Source organism: Ovis canadensis, chromosome 15, assembly GCF_042477335.2.
Source record: "Ovis canadensis isolate MfBH-ARS-UI-01 breed Bighorn chromosome 15, ARS-UI_OviCan_v2, whole genome shotgun sequence".
Lineage (NCBI taxonomy): Eukaryota > Metazoa > Chordata > Mammalia > Artiodactyla > Bovidae > Ovis > Ovis canadensis.
This window is the reverse complement of record NC_091259.1, coordinates 90,075,539-90,093,920: the sequence shown is the minus strand read 5'-3', so window position 1 is coordinate 90,093,920 and position 18,382 is coordinate 90,075,539. Positions and strand designations below refer to the sequence as shown.

General features: G+C 50.8%; 1 protein-coding gene, 1 long non-coding RNA gene and 4 other non-coding genes across 7 annotated transcripts in view; 5 read left to right on the top strand and 1 right to left on the bottom strand.

Annotated features, from left to right (window-relative positions):
• Positions 1 to 3,404, top strand: part of OSBP (oxysterol binding protein) — a 29,548-nt gene extending 26,144 nt beyond the window's left edge. For both annotated transcript variants that reach the window (XM_069553252.2, XM_069553251.1), the window contains exons 13-14: positions 1,056 to 1,276; positions 1,355 to 3,404. In XM_069553252.2, coding sequence (XP_069409353.1) covers positions 1,056 to 1,276; positions 1,355 to 1,497 — 364 coding nt within the window. In that variant the 3' untranslated portion in view covers positions 1,498 to 3,404. The remainder of the gene's footprint in view (positions 1 to 1,055; positions 1,277 to 1,354) is intronic.
• Positions 3,405 to 9,138: 5,734 nt separating this feature from the next.
• Positions 9,139 to 9,211, top strand: TRNAF-GAA (transfer RNA phenylalanine (anticodon GAA)). Its single transcript has one exon. It is a non-coding gene; the product is annotated as a tRNA-Phe (tRNA).
• Positions 9,212 to 13,823: 4,612 nt separating this feature from the next.
• On the top strand, positions 13,824 to 13,896 carry TRNAK-UUU (transfer RNA lysine (anticodon UUU)). The gene has a single exon. It is a non-coding gene; the product is annotated as a tRNA-Lys (tRNA).
• A 593-nt stretch (positions 13,897 to 14,489) lies between these two features.
• Positions 14,490 to 17,499, top strand: LOC138420098 (uncharacterized). Its single transcript, XR_011249189.1, has 4 exons — positions 14,490 to 15,678; positions 15,899 to 16,133; positions 16,514 to 16,606; positions 17,151 to 17,499. It is a non-coding gene; the product is annotated as an uncharacterized lncRNA (long non-coding RNA).
• TRNAF-GAA (transfer RNA phenylalanine (anticodon GAA)) lies at positions 14,512 to 14,584 on the top strand. The gene has a single exon. It is a non-coding gene; the product is annotated as a tRNA-Phe (tRNA).
• Positions 15,423 to 15,495, bottom strand: TRNAK-UUU (transfer RNA lysine (anticodon UUU)). The gene has a single exon. It is a non-coding gene; the product is annotated as a tRNA-Lys (tRNA).
• Positions 17,500 to 18,382: the final 883 nt, after the last annotated feature.

Here is an 18,382-nt window from a genome sequence, read left to right as displayed (position 1 = left end):
AGTGGCCGAGAGAGAAAGATGCCTACCTCCTGTGGCCTAAAGGCTTATGGCAATATGGCGGTCCCTGAGATAAGGCCCAGGATGTTGGGAGTAATTAAGGTGGAGGCTGCCATCGTTTGATATGTTCAGTCCTTCAGTTCAGTTCAGTCGCTCAGTCGTGTCCGACTCTTTGTGACCCCATGAATCGCAGCACGCCAGGCCTCCCTGTCCATCACCATCTCCCGGAGTTCACTCAGACTCACGTCCATTGAGTCATTGATGCCATCCAGCCATCTCATCCTCTGTCGTCCCCTTCTCCTCCTGCCCCCAATCCCTCCCAGCATCAGAGTCTTTTCCAATGAATCAACTCTTCTCATGAGGTGGCCAAAGTACTGGAGTTTCAGCTTCAGCATCATTCCTTCCAAAGAACACCCAGGGCTGATCTCCTTCCGAATGGACTGGTTGGATCTCCTTGCAGTCCAAGGGACTCTCAAGAGTCTTCTCCAACACCACAGTTCAAAAGCATCAATTCTTTAGAGCTCAGCCTTCTTTACAGTCCAACTCTCACATCCATACATGACCACGGGAAAAACCATAGCCTTGACTAGACGGACCTTAGTCGGCAAAGTCATGTCTCTACTTTTGAATATGCTGTCTAGGTTGGTCATAACTTTTCTTCCAAGGAGTAAGCGAGGACGTTGGGAATAATTAAGGTGGAGGCTGCCATCATTTGATATGTTCAGTCCTTAGTGATGGCCAAGGTTACCCCAGAACGTGGTAGAAAAGAGCAAAAGGAACCAAGTTTGAGGTTTTATTTAGTGGAATGTTTCAGTCTTACCAATTTCGACTGAGCATAACCCACACCTGGGAAACCATCCAGCTGGGGGACCCCGGGAGGAGAGGGGGGACGTGCCTTGGGAGGGCCGGGGGTGGCCCCGCCGGGCCTCTTAATTAGGCGCCCCGACAGGCTCTGTGGACACCTGGGGCTGCATCCCCGGGGCTAGCTCAGCTGCGCTCCAGCCCCCGGGGCACTGGGCCCTGGCGGTGCCCGTCCCTCCCTGACCCCTGCCCTGCAGGAAGAACGCGGAGAACATGTACTACTTCTCCGAGCTGGCTCTGACCCTCAACGCCTGGGAGGCCGGCACCGCGCCCACCGACAGCCGGCTGCGGCCCGACCAGAGGCTGATGGAGAACGGGCGCTGGGACGAGGCGAACGCGGAAAAGCAGCGCCTGGAGGAGAAGCAGCGGCTCGCGAGGAAGAAGCGCGAGGCCGAGGCCATGAGGGCCACGGAGGATGGTAAGGGCGCCCCGTCACGTGTCCGCGCCCCGACTGAGGGAGGCGCCCGCGGCCCTGATCCCGCCTCCTGCCCCACAGGCGCGGCCCACGACCCCTACAAGGCGCTGTGGTTCGAGCGCAGGAAGGACCCGGTGACCCGGGAGCTGACGCACATCTACCGGGGCGGCTACTGGGAGTGCAAGGAGCGGCAGGACTGGGACTCGTGCCCCGACATCTTCTGAAGGCGCCGCCGAGGAGGAGGAGCCTGCGGACTGCTGCGGCGCTGCCTCCGAGCTCGTCTGTCTTAACCAATCACTTGTTGCGAATCAGTCACCAGAAGCAGACGCCGTTGGTGGTGATTGGCTGGTTGCCTTAGCTGATTGACCCTGAAATCAACCTTCTGGACCCCGCGTGCGTGTCGAGGAGGCGCCCCCCACGTCCCCAGAGTCGGGGGCCCCACTGGCGCCACCGAGATGCTGGCCCTCACCCCCCGGAGCAGCCACTCAGCCAGGCCCGCAGAGCACGCTGCGGGGCTCCCGGCGCTGTGCAGCGGGAGCTGATCCTCGAAAAAGAAACACGCTCAGACTTGGCGACGGAGCGTGGTGAGCGCCCTGGTGGAGCCGAGGCGTGACCCAGGAGACTCCTGGGGTTGCACGGGGCGCCCGCGAGGGGCTCGTCTGCAGGACCAGGACGCGCAGAGGCCGTCCTTGGAAGGAAGTGTCTTCGCTCGTGGGCACAGCCCGCTGTTCTCCGCCTTCCCTGACGGCCGCCCGGCCTCTCGGCGGCGCAGGAGGGTCGCCTTTTCCTCGCGGGGTGGGGAGGGGGCGGCACTTTACGGACTCCCTCAGGCAGAGAGCTTCGGAGAACCCGGAGCACAAGGCCGCGTGGACACGGCTGGCCGCCGCGCTCTCCCGCCCCCTCACCCCACCGTCCCCGCCGCCTTCTCTGCGATCCTGGCTGCTCGCTCGCTCGTGTGCGCGCGCGCTCTCTCTCCCTCCAATCTCTGCTCCGGGCACAGTACCCGCTCAGGTTTGTGCCCCGAGGGACGAAGCATTACCTGCCCCGTTCTGACAGACTTCAGAATCCGAGAGAAGGCGTTTATCCCGAGTGAGTTTTCACCATCTCTCAGAGCCCACGGACTGAAGCCACTTTTGGAATAATGTGTTAATACCTGTATATTATATATATGTAGAGAAAAGGCCGAATTTTCTGTTTGATTTCCCTCCCTCCCGGTAAGAATCTTGCTCTCTGATCTCACTTGTCTCCCCGGAACTCTCGGACACACTCGTGCGGATGGGAACTCCCCTTGGGCGGGCCCGTCGGCGGTCACCCAGCAGGGTCTGTGTCCGCGGGTCGCATCCTGGGCGCCCACTGCCATCTCGGCTCCGCTCTCCTCACCTGCCTCTGCAGGACAAAGCCCTGCCCCTTGCCCAGCGTCCTGTCCTCCTCCTTCGGGGGGAGAGTGGGGAGAGGGGCAGGAGGGGCGTTTCCCGCTGCAGCCCGCCTCTGTCCGCGCGCAGCAGCGCCGCGTAGCTGGTCCTCCTCGCTGGGAACTGGGGCCGGGTAAGAGCCGCGCCTGCTGGGCCCCGGTCTCCTTTTTCTGTCCCGCGTTTCGTTTCAGTTGTCTTCGTTCAGAAATCTGACCCCGTGCCGCCCACCCACCCTTGGTTGAGGATCGCAAATCGAGGTGCCTTCCTTGTCTGCTCTTCCTTGGTGTTCTGTTAGTGTTCCGTACCTGCCGAGCCTCAGCCAGCGTGGGTCCCTGGGGGAATCATTCCAGGGGAAGCCGGGCCCGCAGGGACGCTGCCTCCGGGGACTCGCTTCCAGCACGAGCGAGGGGTTACGGCGCCCTGCCTCCTCCAGGGAGGCCCACGGAAGCAGCGACCCGCTCCTGGGGTGGGTGCTTCGGCTGGCGGGACCCCCGGAGACCGAACTCCTGCTCTGTCCGCCCACCCCTGCCTCCTCTATCTGCACTACGTTTCCAGCCTGATCCTCAGAGTCCTGCTCAAGGAAGAAGCTTCGAGTCCTTCAGGTGAAATAAAGTCACACGGACGCAAAACAAAACTATATATATTTTCAGGTTTTTTTTTGCCTTATTGTTTTTTTTTTTCCAAGAAAACTACTAAATTAAATAATTTTTAAAAAGTCAGATTGTTTGTCTGATTCACTTCTACTGAGTAGGAGGCGGCGGGAAGAGGTGAACTGGCCCCATGGTGATTTGTTTTCTGGGAGTCCGGGACCTTGATCTTCGTGGGAAACGGTGAAAAACTGGGCATGGGCTTCCAGATGTTTGAATTTAACTTCACCCACCTGTATAAATTCTCAGGGTCTTGGCTGATCCGCACAGGGATTCAAATTCTGTGTTTTGAAGCATAAGCAAGAGAGGTGATTGGAAGACCTTGGAAAGACGTCAGGACACGGAAAATGATAGTCTAGTTTTTCTCTGCAAAGTTCAAAGAGGGGAGAAGGTGGGCAAAGCCGTGGAAGGGGCTTGGAGACCTTGGAGGAGGCCAGTGCCGATTCCTGGCCTGGGGGAGCGGTCCCTGTCCTCTGAGTCTGTGTCTCTGTGTCCAGGGTCCTGAGACTGGAGCGCTCAATGTTGCCTGACTTCCCCTTAAACAGTGTTTAAGACATTCATGATAGTTGTCACGCTGACTATGAAGAAAGACGCCCAGAAAATAAACTAATTTACTCAAGGTCACGTAGTTGATTGGTTAGTCACACCACTGGAATTCCAAGCTGGGTTTGTTTAACCCTGGAGTTTGCGACCTCTGCAACCTTGTGTTCTGTGAGACACTGGGCGGGGAGGCAGCGGGTAGCTAAGTCATTTCCTCCTCCTGGGCTATACATTGTGAAGAAATGGGTACCTCTCTTTCCAGAAGCTTTTAATGTGGATGATACCGTGTGAGGAGTCCTACCTGAAGGAAGGAGCATTCTCGGAGTCCGTCCTCCTGACGCCTTCACTGCTCAAGGCTCTCTGCCCACAAAATCAGTTACATTGTCAGGGTTAATTTTTTCGAGCCTGGTTCTTGGGAAGGCCACTGATCTGGTACAAGTCATTTGCCCGATGCCCATCGTGGGCTGGGTGTGAAGTATCAGCAGTGGCTTTTTCTGGCAGCTACAGCATGGTGGCAGACCCCTGACATTTGTGAGAGGTGCATCCTGAAATCTTGAACAGCAGGAGATGTGTAATTTCCGCCAATAGGGACACTCGAATGTACCCAAAACATTTCAACATCCTTTATTTTTTTAACTTATTATTTTGTGTTGGGGTGGGTAAAGCTGATGAACACCGTTGTGATAGTTTCAGGTGAAGAGCGGAGGGACTCAGCCATGCATATTCGTGTATCCATTCTGCCCGCGTCAAATCCCCTCCCATCCAGGCTGCCACATAATATTCAACAGAGTTAGTTCCATGTGCTGTACAATAGGCCCTGCTGGTTATCCATTTTAAATAAAACACAGCAGTGTGTGCATGTCCATCCCAGACTCCCCGGCTGGCCCTCCCTGCACGGTGACCCGCACAGCCGTAAGTTCATCTTCTAAGTCTGTGAGTCTCTGCTTCGTGAGTTCATTTGTGTCCTTTCTGTTTAGACTCCACACGTGAGGGGTGTCGTGCTATTTCTCCTCGTTCTTTCTCCATTCAGGGTGAGGCTGTCGAGCTCCACTCCATCCTTTCAAGGCCCTTCCTTCAGCCCTTCAAGGGGCTGCTGCGACATGATGGGCTGGGACAGAGGTCCCTGGAGCCTACCCTCCTCATGATTCAGTTATGTATGACCTAGCAAAGTGACATGTTATTGCATCCGTCAGGGAACTCTGCCCAGTCACTCAGTCCTGTCCAGCTCTCTGTGACCCCATGGACACCTCTGAGCATGGGATTATCCCAGGCAAGCATACTGGAGTGGGTTGCCATTTCCTTCTCCACAGGGACCTCTGAAGTCCCACAAAAACATTAAACCTCTATATTTCAAGGATCTGCTCTACTTTCAGCGAGACAAATGAAAATCAACTTATAATCCTAAAAGGAAGTGTAGAAAAATCACTAGAACGTATTCACTATAAGGTATATATCTTGTGAAGCTCTTAACATTGTTATAAAAACTTAAGAGTTTGCTTCTAAAGGTTTATAAAGCTTTTGCCCAGTAACATGCCCTGCCCTGTGGGAAGCATTCCCGAGGCCGTCCATGGTTTTCCATTCCAAAGTTCATAAGATAAACGGTGGTTGCATTCATCTCAGGCTGTCCTCCCTACTGTCTTTTCAGGCAAAGTGCTCCTCTTGGGGTTCACCTTGATTCCGCAGGGGAAGCTACCAAGCTGATCAGATGCAGTTTCCTTAAAGGTGAAAACTAGAGATCGCAGATTCTTCTATAAATAGCCTTGTGGAAGTCACACCTGAGTTTGATCAGGTAATTTTAGAAGTTAGTAAAGAACCAGATGTTTAGGCTTCCCTGGTGGCTCAGACAGTACAGAATCTGCCTGCAGTGCAGGAGACACCGGTTTAATCCCTGGGTCGGGAAATCCCCTGGAGGAGGGAATGGCAGCCTACTCCAGCATTCTTGCCTGGAAAATTCCATGGACAGAGGAACCTGGCAGGCTACAGTCCATGGGTCACAAAGAGTCAGGCACAATTGAGTGACTAACACATTCCAAAAAACCAGTAGGCCCTGAGATAGATATGGCTAAGTATGTCTTCATTCATTCATTAAACATTGACTTCCAACTTGTTACATAATATACATTAGGGATAACGAGCTCAGATAAATGGACAATTACAATCTAGGTTGACAAATGGCACTGTAGAGAGGCAACTCGCCTACAGGGAGTGGGGCGGGGGGTGGGGGGGGGGGTGCTGATAAAGACGTTCACGGAAGCCTTCCACAACCAGGACAGTGTCTCTGCGTTGAGAGTTGCAAGTTAGAAGAAGAGCAAAGTATAAAATCCTGCATGGACCAAAAATTCAGGACCAAAATGAAGGAAAGCATCCTGAGTTTGGATGGCTATATGAATGGCTGGAGTTTAGGGTCAAGGAGAGGACACTGATTCGGTGATGGGGAGAAGTGAATCACAAGTCATGGAAGTCTTTATATACTTCAGTGTTCAAAGAAGTCTTGGTTTTGTTTTCAGTGAGGGAGCCAGAGAGAGATCTGTAAGCAGGATCCTGAGTCCCAGTGTGGAAATGAGTGATAGGCACTCACTCAATCAAGAGGCTGGAGAAATTGTGAGAATGAGAGGTGTGGGAATTCCGCTAATATTGAACAGGAATGAACAGCGCCTGAGCATGACTACTGGTGGAGAGCAGAGGGAAGGAGGAAGGAATCTGTATTTTTCCCGCTCTGGAAACTTGGATGGAAGGTGGTAGCAAGCTAAACAAGTCTAGAGGGAAAAACGGGCTCACTTTGGGCATTCCGAGTTGGAGGAGCCGGTGGCGAGCTTAAGGAAGCAATTTGAAACACGGGCCCAGATTCACTTTGCTGTGCACCACAAGGGAACACAACACTGTGAACCAACTATATCCCAATAAAAATTCAAGTCATCGGACCAAATGTAATGGCTACATTTTTGCAAAAACTGAATGAGATGCTGAGAGGCTGCACATTGAAATCACCTGGAAGTTAGAAAAATATATAATTCTGAGCCCCATCTGCAGAGATTATTATTCAGTTAGAGCCTGGGCTACTGCAATTATATACACATATACAATATATGAATGCGAAGGGTCAAAAATTATGAAATGGGAGAAGGTGGGATAAATCAGCATATTAGGGGATATTATTAAACTACAGATTGCTTCTCAGGGTTTGAGAGAGGTTTGAGTCAATTCCACTTTTTGATGATGTCTTTATGTTTCAAAGTTTTTAAATGCCGAGATGAGATTACAAAAATTGAGGTTTTGTTGTTCAGTTACTAAATCATGTCTGACTCTTTCCGACCCGATGGACTGCAGCACGCTAGGCCTCCCTGTCCATCACTGTCTCCCAGGAGTTTGCTCAAACTCGTGTCCATTGAGTCACTGATGTTATCCAACCATCTCATCCTCTGCACCCCCTTGTCCTGCCCTCAGTCTTTCCCAGCATCAGGGTCTTTTCCAAACAGTTGGCTCTTTATATCAAGTGGCCAAAGTATTGGAGTTTCAGCTTCAGTATCAGTCCTTCCAGTGAAAACTCAGGGTTGATTTCCTTTAAGATAGACCGATTTGATCTCCTGGCAGTCCAACGAACTCTCGAGAGTCTTCTCCAGCACCATAATTAGAAAGCATCGATTGTTTGGCGCTCAGCTCTCTTTATGGTCCAACTCTCATATCCATACATGACTACTGGAAAAACCATAGTTTGACTACAAGGACCTTTGTCGGCAAAGTGATGTCTCTGCTTTTTAGTACTGTCTAGGTTTGTCATAACTTTTCTTCCAAGGAGCAAGCAACTTCTAATTTCATGGCTGGAATCACCATCTGCAGTGATTTTGGAGCCCAAGAAAATAAAAACTGTCACTGTTTTCACTTTTACCCCATTTATTTGTCGTGAAGTCATGGGACCAGATGCCATGATCTTAGTTTTTTGAAGACTGAGTTTTAAGCCAGCTTTTTCACTCTCAGCAAGAGGCTCTTTAGTTCTTCTTCATTTTCCGCCATAAAGGTGGAATCATCTGCATAGCTGAGGTGGTTATTTCTCCTGGCAATCTTGATTTCAGCTTGTGATTCATCCAGCCCCTCATTTCACACGATGTACTATTCATATAAGTTTAAATAAGCAGGGTGACAATATACAGCCTCAACAAAATTGAGGTACACTTTAAATATTTAGATTTAGCAAATCAATGCTTTTTAACATAGAGATACCATGATATTAAAAAGTAGAGACATTACTTTGCCAACAAAGGTCCGTCTTGTCAAGGCTATGGTTTTTCCAATGGTCATGTACGGATGTGAGAGTTGGACTGTGAAGAAAGCTGAGCACCAAAAAATTGATGCTTTTGAACTGTGGTGTTGGAGAAGAGTCTTGAGAGTCCCTTGGACTACAAGGAGATCCAACCAGTCCACTCTAAAGGAGATCAGTCCTGGGTGTTCTTTGGAAGGAATGATGTTAAAGCTGAAACTCCAATACTTTGGGCACCTCATGTGAAGAGTTGACTCATTGGAAAAGACTCTGATGCTGGGAGGGATTGTGGGCAGGAGGAGAAGGGGACAACCGAGGATGAGATGGCTGGATGGCATCACGGACTCGATGGACATGAGTCTGAGTGAACTCCGGGAGATGGTGATGGACAGGGAGGCCTGGCGTGCTGTGATTCATGGGGTCGCAGAGTCGGACACGACTGAGCGACTGAACTGAACTGAACCCTGACCTTATGTATAATACTTCATTGGGAGGCAATACAGAAAATTTACATTGGAAATCTTTACAAATGGCCTTCCTATCTGTTCCTTCCATACATGTCTTGAGACCACTTTGACAATATCTGAAAAATTCCAAACGTTCATATCTTTTGGCTTTGTGAAATCTGCCTTCTCAACAAGAAAAACAAATACAAAAGGATAGTCATTACAGTATTGTTTTTAATAATGAAAACTGAGGGAAAAATAAAGATGTCCATCATTAGTAATTTGATTAAGTATATTGTGTTATAGCCACACAACCAATACGGTGTAAGCATTAAAAAGAATGAAATAGGTCTACATAGCTAACATGAAAAAAGTCCATGATTTATTTTTACATGAGAAAAACAAATAGCAAGGTAGTTAGAAAAAGAGAAAAGTAAAATTATGACTTTTAGCTTATAAATAGAGGCCTTGCCTACCTCCTGCTAACGGTATATCCAAATCCTTCTTTTGCTACAGTGGAGCAGATATTTAATTACAGATGCGAGGAGGCCACTTCCCAGAAGTCGCCGAAATAGCTCAGTTGGGAGAGCGTTAGACTGAAGATCTAAAGGTCCCTGGTTCAATCCCGGGTTTCGGCAGTGGTTTTAGGCGTCACCACCAACAGATATCCCATGAATACCCTCTGTGGTTTGTATCCTTGTCTCCCCCGTCGGTAAGGGGGACCTCATTTGCCCTTGGATGGACAGGAAGCACTGGTCCTTGAACCTTTGCCTTTAAGCTGGTCAGTATCAAGTCAGTGTCCCTTTCCCTGCCCTTAAGTCTGTGAGGAACCAGCTCTCCCCATGCACCACGGGTCCTTATTTTTTCTTTAAATTTATTTTTAGTTAGAGGATAACTGCGTTACAGTAGTGTGTTCCTTTCTGCAGTCAGCTGTAGGCAGACATGCCCCTCCCTCGAGAACCCCCCTCACCCCCACCCCACCCACCCCTCCAGGCGTCACAGCACAGATTTGAGCTCCCTGCCTCTGCCGGCCAGTTCCCAGTGGCTCTCTGTTTCACATGTGATAATGTGTATTTTTCAGCGATACTCTTGGACTCGTCCCTCCCTCTCCTCCCCTGCCTGTTCCCTCTGTCTGCGTCTCCACGGCTGCTCTGCAAAGAGGTTCTTCAGCACCATCTTTGTAGAGTCCACACACACGCCTCAACATACATATGTTTTTTTCTCTTCCTGACCTACTTCACTCTGTATCATAAGCGCCAGGCTCTTCCACTTTATTCCCTTTCTAGCTCATCCTGCCTTCCTGGTTCAGACCATGCTCCGTGAGCTGCAGGAGTTCCGATCTTCCCTGCGCGTCTGGGTCGGTGGCTCCCGGCTCTGCAGGTGGGTTTTGCGGGCAGGGGGCCGCCACCTGCGGGGTGGGGGGCTGCCCTCGGGGGTGGCCACAGCCTGCGCCCTCTTTCTGCCAAAGAGATCCTCAACTGCGGCTTGGCTTGATGGCACAAGGACAGCTCTCGGTGATGGTGGCGGTGGCCGGGTGAGGTGGGGTGAGGGGTTGGAATTCCTTTCTGTTTTATGTCTGCACTAGGGTTACCAAATCAAACACAGGGCGCCCAACTGAATCTAACTTTCAGAGAAACAAGGACTGTTTTTAGTATAAGCGTGTTCCAAAGAATGCACGGGACATAGCAACTGCATACTCGTTGTTTTTCTGAAAGTCGCATGTAACTGTGATTTTATTCGCTAGTCGCAAACCGCTGTTGTGCATCCCGCACCCACACTACTCTGCATGGGATGCGGCCTCCCACCCTCCCCCACCCCCACCCCGAACGCACCTCGGCAAAGACACTCAGAAATTCTCATCAGGAGGAACTGGGTTTCAGAAGAGACTGGTAGTTTCTTGTTCTTAACAACTGGCAGGTTTCAAAAGGCATCAGATGATTTGTTCTGATCACCACCAGACGAGACCTCGGGTGGGGACCACCAGGGAACATCCTGGAATCAGCCATCTTACCTGGTTCCAGGTTTCCAGTGCTGCCCACATTGGTCTGGGATGGCGGTGTCAAGGAAAGGGAGATTTGAAAGCTCTGGACTGAATCTTGAAAACAAACAGAAGACATCGAAAAATTTGTTGAGATAATGAGCCACTTCATTCAAGGCAGTGCAATGGCACACACAATTAAAAGTGTTAGTCGCTTTAGTCGTGTACGACTCTTTGCAGCCACGGACTGTAGCCCACCAGGCTCCTCTGTTCATGGGATTCTTCAGGCAAGAACACTGTGTTGCCATGCCGTCCTCCAGGGGATCTTCCTGACCCAGGGATCCATCAGGGGTCTCTTACTTCTGCATTGGCTGGAGGGTCTCTGCCTCTAGGGCACCTGGGAAGCCCTATGGACCACCCACTCTCAGGCAAGGCTCCATTTTTTGGCAGCTCCCAGGCTAGGACACAGGGAGAGAGGCAGGAGGCCTACACCTCACATTCTAAAAATTCAAGATGTGATGAAAGTCAGCATGGAGGATCTGTGATTTGCTCTCCCCTTTCTGTTAACCTGTGCCAAGAGAGCTGCTGAGGAGGAGCTTCATCCCCTAAATCTTTCTGCTTTCGGGTGGAAGGATGCATTTTGATAAGGGACTCTGAAAAAGTCAATGATGATCAAAAGAAAGGAAAAAAAAAACAGTGGATTAATGTCAGGCAGAACAAACTGCATGATTTATGTCAGCGTGTGTAATAGTGGATTTGATGTGTCAATATAGCTAGCTCTGGTACATAAATGCCGGGTAAGATGGTGCTGTGAAGGTATTCTTTTGATGTAATTAACATTTAAATCAGTAGACTCTGAATAAAGTAGTGGATTACCCTCCATAACGTGGGTGTGCCTCATCCAATTATTTGAAGGTTTAAGAACAAAGATTGGGGTTTCCTAATGGAGAAGGAACTCTCTTCAAGACTAACATTGAAAATCTGCCTGAGCCTATAAATGGCTGCCCTGCCGAAGTTGACCTAGACACTGCAAAATCAACTCTCACATGAATTTCCAGCTTGTTGTCCAGCCCAGTAGATTCTAAACTTGCCAGCCCCCACAATCCCCTGAACCAATGAAATAATAGTCTCTCAGTCCTGTGTGACACATTGTGACCCTATGGACTGTAACCTGCCAGGCTCCTCTATCCATGGATTTTCCAAGCAAGAATACTGGAGTGGGTTGTCATTCCTTTCTCCAGGGGAAATTCTCAACCCTGGGATCAAATCTGGGTCTCCTGCATTGCAGGCAGATTCCTTCCCGTCTGAGCCACCAGGGAAGCCCCGATAATATAAGCCTTGATCTATCCACGAGGATGCCGCTGCTGCTAAGTCCATTCAGTTGTGTCCGACTCTGTGCGACCCCATAGATGGCAGCCCACTAGGCGCCTCTGTCCCCGGGATTCTCCAGGCAAGAACACTGGAGTGGGTTGCCATTTCCTTCTCCAATGCATGAAAGTGAGAAGTGAAAGTGAAGTCGCTCAGTCGTGCGGACTCTCAGCAACCCCATGGACTGCAGCCTACCAAGCTCCTCTGTCTATGGGATTTTCCATGCAAGAGTACTGGAGTGGGTTGCCATTGCCTTCTCCGGATCCACCGGGATGGCATGCTTTAAAGTGTTACACACAGGTAAGATGGAAGGATAAGATAGGTATTATTGCTCCTGAAGAAAAAGTGCTCTGAACAACGTCAACCACCTCGGGACCATGAGGGTGGGCAATATATTCCTAGGAAATGTTGGGCCTTTGCCTTAAAAAGGCAAACTCTTCCCAGTTCCTAGCCTGAAGAATCTCTTCCAGAGGTATTTAGACAGAAACAAGAGGCCAGGGGAAGACAGGTGTTACTTGCCTGCATCAGCAAGCTTGAAAGGCTGGCACACTCCTACTCGCCTTTCATGGCACAGTTCTAATTCTCCCTGCACCCCTGCTGGCAGGTCCTTCTCTCCTTGTCTTCTATGCATTCTTCTGTGTTATCTGAGCAGTTCCATATTCCTGTATTAAAGCATTAATTACATGGCCCCAAAGGTCCCTAGACAGCATATTAGAAAGCGGAGACATTACTTTGCCAACAAAGGTCCCTCCAATCAAAGCTATGGTTTTTCCAGTAGTCATGTATGGATGTGAGAGTTGGACTATAAGGAAAGCTGAGCACCGAAGAATTGATGCTTTTGAACTGCGGTGTTGGAGAAGACTCTTGAGAGCCCCTTGGACTGCAAGGAGATCCAACCGGTCCATCCTAAAGGAAATCAGTCCTGGGTGTTCACTGGAAGGTCTGATGCTGAAGCTGAAACTCCAATACTTTGGCCACCTGATGGGAAGAGCTGACGCATTGGAAAAGACCCTGATGCTGGGAAAGACTGAAGGCGGGAGGAGAAGGGGATGACAGAGGATGAGATGGTTGGATGGCATCACCTACTCGATGGACATGAGTTTGGGTGGACTCCCGGAGTTGGTGATGGACAGGGAGGCCTGGTGTGCTGTAGTCCATGGGGTCGCAGAGTCGAACACGACTGAGCGACTGACCTGAACTGAATTGAAAGGTCTGCTTCCAGTCTACAGTGGACCCACAGCGCAGGGGAGGGAGCACCAAGGACGGGGCGGGGGGCGGGGGGCGGGGGGCGGGCGGTGGTCAACCGAGCGCCTCCCCAGGGCGCGGCGTGACGAGGCCCACAGGACCGAAAGGGCACCGAGGCCTCTGTGGCGCCGAAACAGGCCGTGTACCGAGGGACGCGGGGTCGCGCGGCTCCCGGAGCCCAGGGCGGGGGCGCTCCACGGCTTCGGGCCGGAGCCCAGAGCGTCGCCCTCAGCTAATCCGTCTCGCGGGCCCAGGACGGCGACAGGGAAGTGCCGCGTGGCGCTCCTCGGGCGAGGAAGCCGCCTCAACCCCGCCTCGCGCGCCGAGCCGAGCCTCCGACCCCGCGCGCTCCGGGGTGAGGGCGCCGCGCGGTGCGGGCCTGAGGGCTGGCTTCTCCCGCCTCGGGGCTGTGCAGGTCTCAGGAAGCGCGTTCGCCAGGGGGTCTCGACAGAACGGCGCACCTCTTCTGTTTCACCGCAGAAACCTGCCTTCGGCGGCCAGGGAGCCACCTGCCCCTCCCTCGCGTCCTCCCCGCTCGGCCCGCGCCCCGCCGCGGGACCCGCCGACCGGAGCCGCACACGCCCGGAGCGTCCCCCCACAATCCTCAGCGCCGGCCTCGGCACGGCTTTCCCTCACCAGAGTGCGCCTCCCGCCTGTGGGCCCGGATAGCTCAGTCGGTAGAGCATCAGACTTTTAATCTGAGGGTCCAGGGTTCAAGTCCCTGTTCGGGCGCGCTTCCGACTTTTTAAAACAAAATCCCGGGGTTTTTGAAAGTGAGAACCAGGTTTCGGAGCGTCCGTGTGTTAGCCTCTTTCCTTTAGGAAAGGGAGTGGGATGTGGCGCGTGTACGCTGCGAGCCAGGCCGGGTTCCGGGCAGCCGCCGGCGCGCGGCGCGGCTGCCGAGGTGGCCGGCGCGTCGGGAAGGCCGGGCTCCCGCGCGGCCGCCGCCCCCCGTCTCCCCCGGGGTTTGGAGCGGGGCGGCCCTGCTTCGTGGTGGGTGCTTTGAGGGCAGGTTAGCGACCGCGTTAAGAGAGGCCGTGCGCTGCCACCGCGGCGGCGGGCGCCCTGCAGGGCCCGCGCGGGGCACGCGGCGGGCACCTCGCGGGCGGCTGTCTGTCCCCTCGCGGGCGTCAGGGGGCGAGAGGAGGCGGCTGGGGACTCGGCGGGACGTGAGCGTTCCTCAGGCGACAGCGATGCGGTTTCTTCCTCACTGCTCTGGAAAGCTCCGCGCGGAAAGCGGAGCTTTGGAAGGTGAAGCTGGCAACTGAAAAAGCGGAGACGAGACGAGTCCTTCTAAATTTTTTCTTTAAAATTTTCCTCAACAGGGTAGGAGAGGCAGCCAGCGTCGCCGAAATAGCTCAGTTGGGAGAGCGTTAGACTGAAGACCTAAAGGTCCCTGGTTCAATCCCGGGTTTCGGTAGGACTTTTGCTGAGTGGATCTGGAGTTCTTTCCTTTCCTTCGTGTCTTCCCAAAGGCAAGCCACCACACACGGTGAAGATGCCAAGAGATTAAGCCTTTAAAGAAACCTGGACCCGGTCACACAGTCACTCCACTTAAACACTGTTGGATGTTGGGTCGCAGCATGTGGCCTGACTCTCATTTATAATGCGGTCCGCTCAGGTCTACAGGTGGAAGGTCTTGGGTTTGATGCCAAATATAATCACTTTGGGCTTGCAAGTTTTTCTTATCGGAGACAGACATGAAGACAGTGTTCAAAACGTTGGTCTCTACAGCAGGACTGGCAAATCAGGGTCCCACCAGTGTTAGAAGAATGGTTGGCATGGTTCCTGGCTGGAGAGGTGATTTATAAGCACGTGTCACGACCTAAAATATTTCTTGCCACCTCAGTTTTCTCACCTCTCTTCTCATAAACAGCGCGTGAACTGTTGTTGCTCAGAGCGAATGTTTGCAAATTTCCTGTCAGGAGCATTACCATCGTTACTCTAAGGACAGGGATGCAACTGTCTTGGTTATGTGTTTACTGATGTTTTGAATATAAACTAATACTACATACTAGTTGTAAGGTAAAAATATCCAAAGACCAATATCTATCATACAAAGGCTGTAAAAGACTGAGGTTGGGACAGAAAGTTACCGGGCACTTTCCTCCCCTTTCACTTTTTCTGCAAAACCCACACCAGTCTGGCCTGCCTGCTGGGTTGTAAACTCCGGACTGAATCAAGTGTGTTTTGTACAACGTCACCTCAGAGAGTGGTGTGGACACATTCAATTTGTTTCAGGAGTTTAAAATGACCACCGCCCGAACAGGGACTTGAACCCTGGACCCTCAGATTAAAAGTCTGATGCTCTACCGACTGAGCTATCCGGGCTCTCAAAAGTACCTTATCTTCTAGTCTATCCACAGAAAATAGACTGTGCTGCCGTTCCTATTGGATTAAAATTCTGAGTCTTTTTGTAGATTTAGTGAGTGGTGAAACTGCAAAATCAGGTTGGAGCAGGCGCTTGGTGGAAGTCTTTTCTGATCCCATCACAGACAGACTGTGAAGAAAACAGTAAGTGCCTGCCAACCCCTGCTCTGACCAAAGGAGGATGCTCTCACCCCTTGCATCCTCAAGGGAACATCTCAGGAGGAATTCTGATTTAGGACCCTGGGCGGGTCTCCTGGGGATCTGGGGATTTCTAAACCCAATCTTGGTCTGTGAAGAGCCCCAGAGCATCTTGTGGGTGGAACTTTATGAATAATTGATTAGGTTTCCTGTCTTTATTCATCAGAACCTATCCAGGACCAAGACACGGTGGGCGTCCTCAGTGAGGCGGGAAGACGCACGAAATAGACGTCAAGCGCTTGAGTGGTGGGAAGCCGGTCAACACCGGAAGTTAAGGGTCCTAACTAGTCTTCCAGCTGGTGATGGTTCCCAGCTGAGCTGCCAGTGTTGACTGGGAGCCTGAAGGCTCAGGAGGAGGATTCTGAGCGGAGGGAAGGGCAGAAGGGAAAAGACCTCCGCTAGTGAGTCTGAGCGTTTTCCCTGAAGCTCTCATTGAAAAGTTTCCATCAGGCTGAATTTTATATTTTTAAGAAGTCCTATTACCCTGGAGGCAACCCATGTTGCCTGCCATTCTATCAAACACTGAATGTTGCAGCCATCAAGCCATCAGTCACTGCAGCTTCCCTGTTGGTGTACTCTAAGGGGAATTCAGAATGGATAAGAAACAGGATATTGGCCCTAGATAGTTAAGATGCATGTCAAAGGAATAATTTCAGTGAGCTGCGATCCTTGCATCATCCCATACTTAGAAAAGCACTAAAATAATTAATGTGAGACGTATGTTTTTCTATGTTTAGCAGTAATCTTTTGATGTTCAATTATGTTTTTTTTTCCCCTCCAGAAAAAAGTTCCTATATATCTTGGGTCCTGCCTTACTTTCTTTAGAACAGTTCCTCAGAGCTACCTGCGAGTCTGCTTCACTGGCTAGTCTTCGGTAAGGCCCTTGAATAAAACGTAACACCTAAGTTGTAGGTTGTGTGTGTGTGTTTCAATTGTCAATAGTAGGCCCCCCTTTTTTCTTCTTACTTCTGCTCCTTCATTGCCATGTTATTCATCGAGGCGTTGGATAAGATCCCTTGAAAGAGAAAGGAAGGGAAGGGAATCCTATGGGAGTAGAGCGTCATAAGGGTTTTAGCTGTCCCTGGAATTCAGACACTTCTCTGTTGGGCAAGAATAATTGTAGTTCTTTTATGGAGAAATGCATGGCGTAACTGAGCAGGATCCTAGGGGGCCTTCCTTGGACACACCCCTCCCTCCCTACTACAAGCTCTACCTGTCTCTTGTTTGTAGAAAAGGTTTCCTCTCCCAGGCCCTCAAAGGCTAGCTCTAGAGGTAAGGATTGGAAACATGTGAACATATAGTAACAAAAGCTAGCAGTTGGGCCAGGAGTTTTTATTCAGTCACCAAGTCGCGTCCAGCTCTTTGCGGCCCCATGGACTGCAGCACACCAGGCTTCCCTGTCCTTGACTATCTTCCAGAGTTTGCTCAAATTCACGCCCACTGAGTGGTGGTGCTAGATGACCATCTCATCCTCTGCCGCCCCCTTCCTGGGCCAGGAGAACTGGTAACAGTGGGAACAGAGCAGCCACAGAAGGCACGGCGTCTTCAGTTGCTCCCTGAAGGACACAGATAGATCTGATGCACATTCCTGAGGTGGTCTGCAGACGCTACAACCACCACCAGAGGGAAAAAGCTAGCTGCGCGGTGAGCAGACTGTAGCCCTGACACAAATGACTCCATCTGGAGCAGTACCAAATCTGTGGCTTGCATACTTCCAGAAATTCGCCCCAAGAAAGTGGAACCAAACTGACCCTGGAGTTGAAGATTCTGGTAACCTCAGGAACTATGAACAAAGTTTAAAAAGTAATCCAGTATGGAAAGATATGCAAGTTACATTGAACAAAAATGACAGAAGTTGCCAAACAATATGTATGACAGAATATGTGTGGAAGAGTCAAAGGATGTGCACAGGAATATACATCCTTTCTGTACATACATGTATTAAACATAGGTATACATGTATTAAATATATATATTTATATATTTGTTTTTTGCATATACATGAGATGTTTAAGGATAGAAAGCATTCTAATAAAAATGACCACCTTTAGAGGAATAGCGTTGAAGTGTGTGTTTCCTCTAAGTACATCTGTATAATTGGGTAAAAAAAACAAGCACATATTGTCTCAAATAATAAATGAAGAAAAAAATGTATCAGATTATTCTATCCTTCAGAGATCACATAGGCAGTCCTTCAGATCAAAGTGTCCCTGATCCAGTGTTTTCTACAGAACCCAGCAGACAAAAGTGAAAAGCAAATTTCCCTCCCAGTAGAAGCTGGATCCAGAGAACGTGATGGCACCCCACTCCAGTACTCCAGACACAACTGAGCGACTTCACTTTCCCTTTTCACTTTCATGCATTGGAGAAGGAAATGGCAACCCACTCCAGTGTTCTTGCCTGGAGAATCCCAGGGACGGGGGAGCCTGGTGGGCTGCCGTCTATGGGGTTGCACAGAGTTGGACACGACTGAAGTGACTTAGCAGCAGCAGCAGGGGCTGGGTCTCCCTCTGTGCCTCAGGGTTTTGGAGGGGAGTTACTGGTGTCCAGGAGGACTTTTCCCCTGTATCCTTCTTAGTTCTTCTGGATGGTCTAAGAATTAAATTGATGAGACATATTAACAGGAGAAAATCAAAGAAAAGCTGAATAA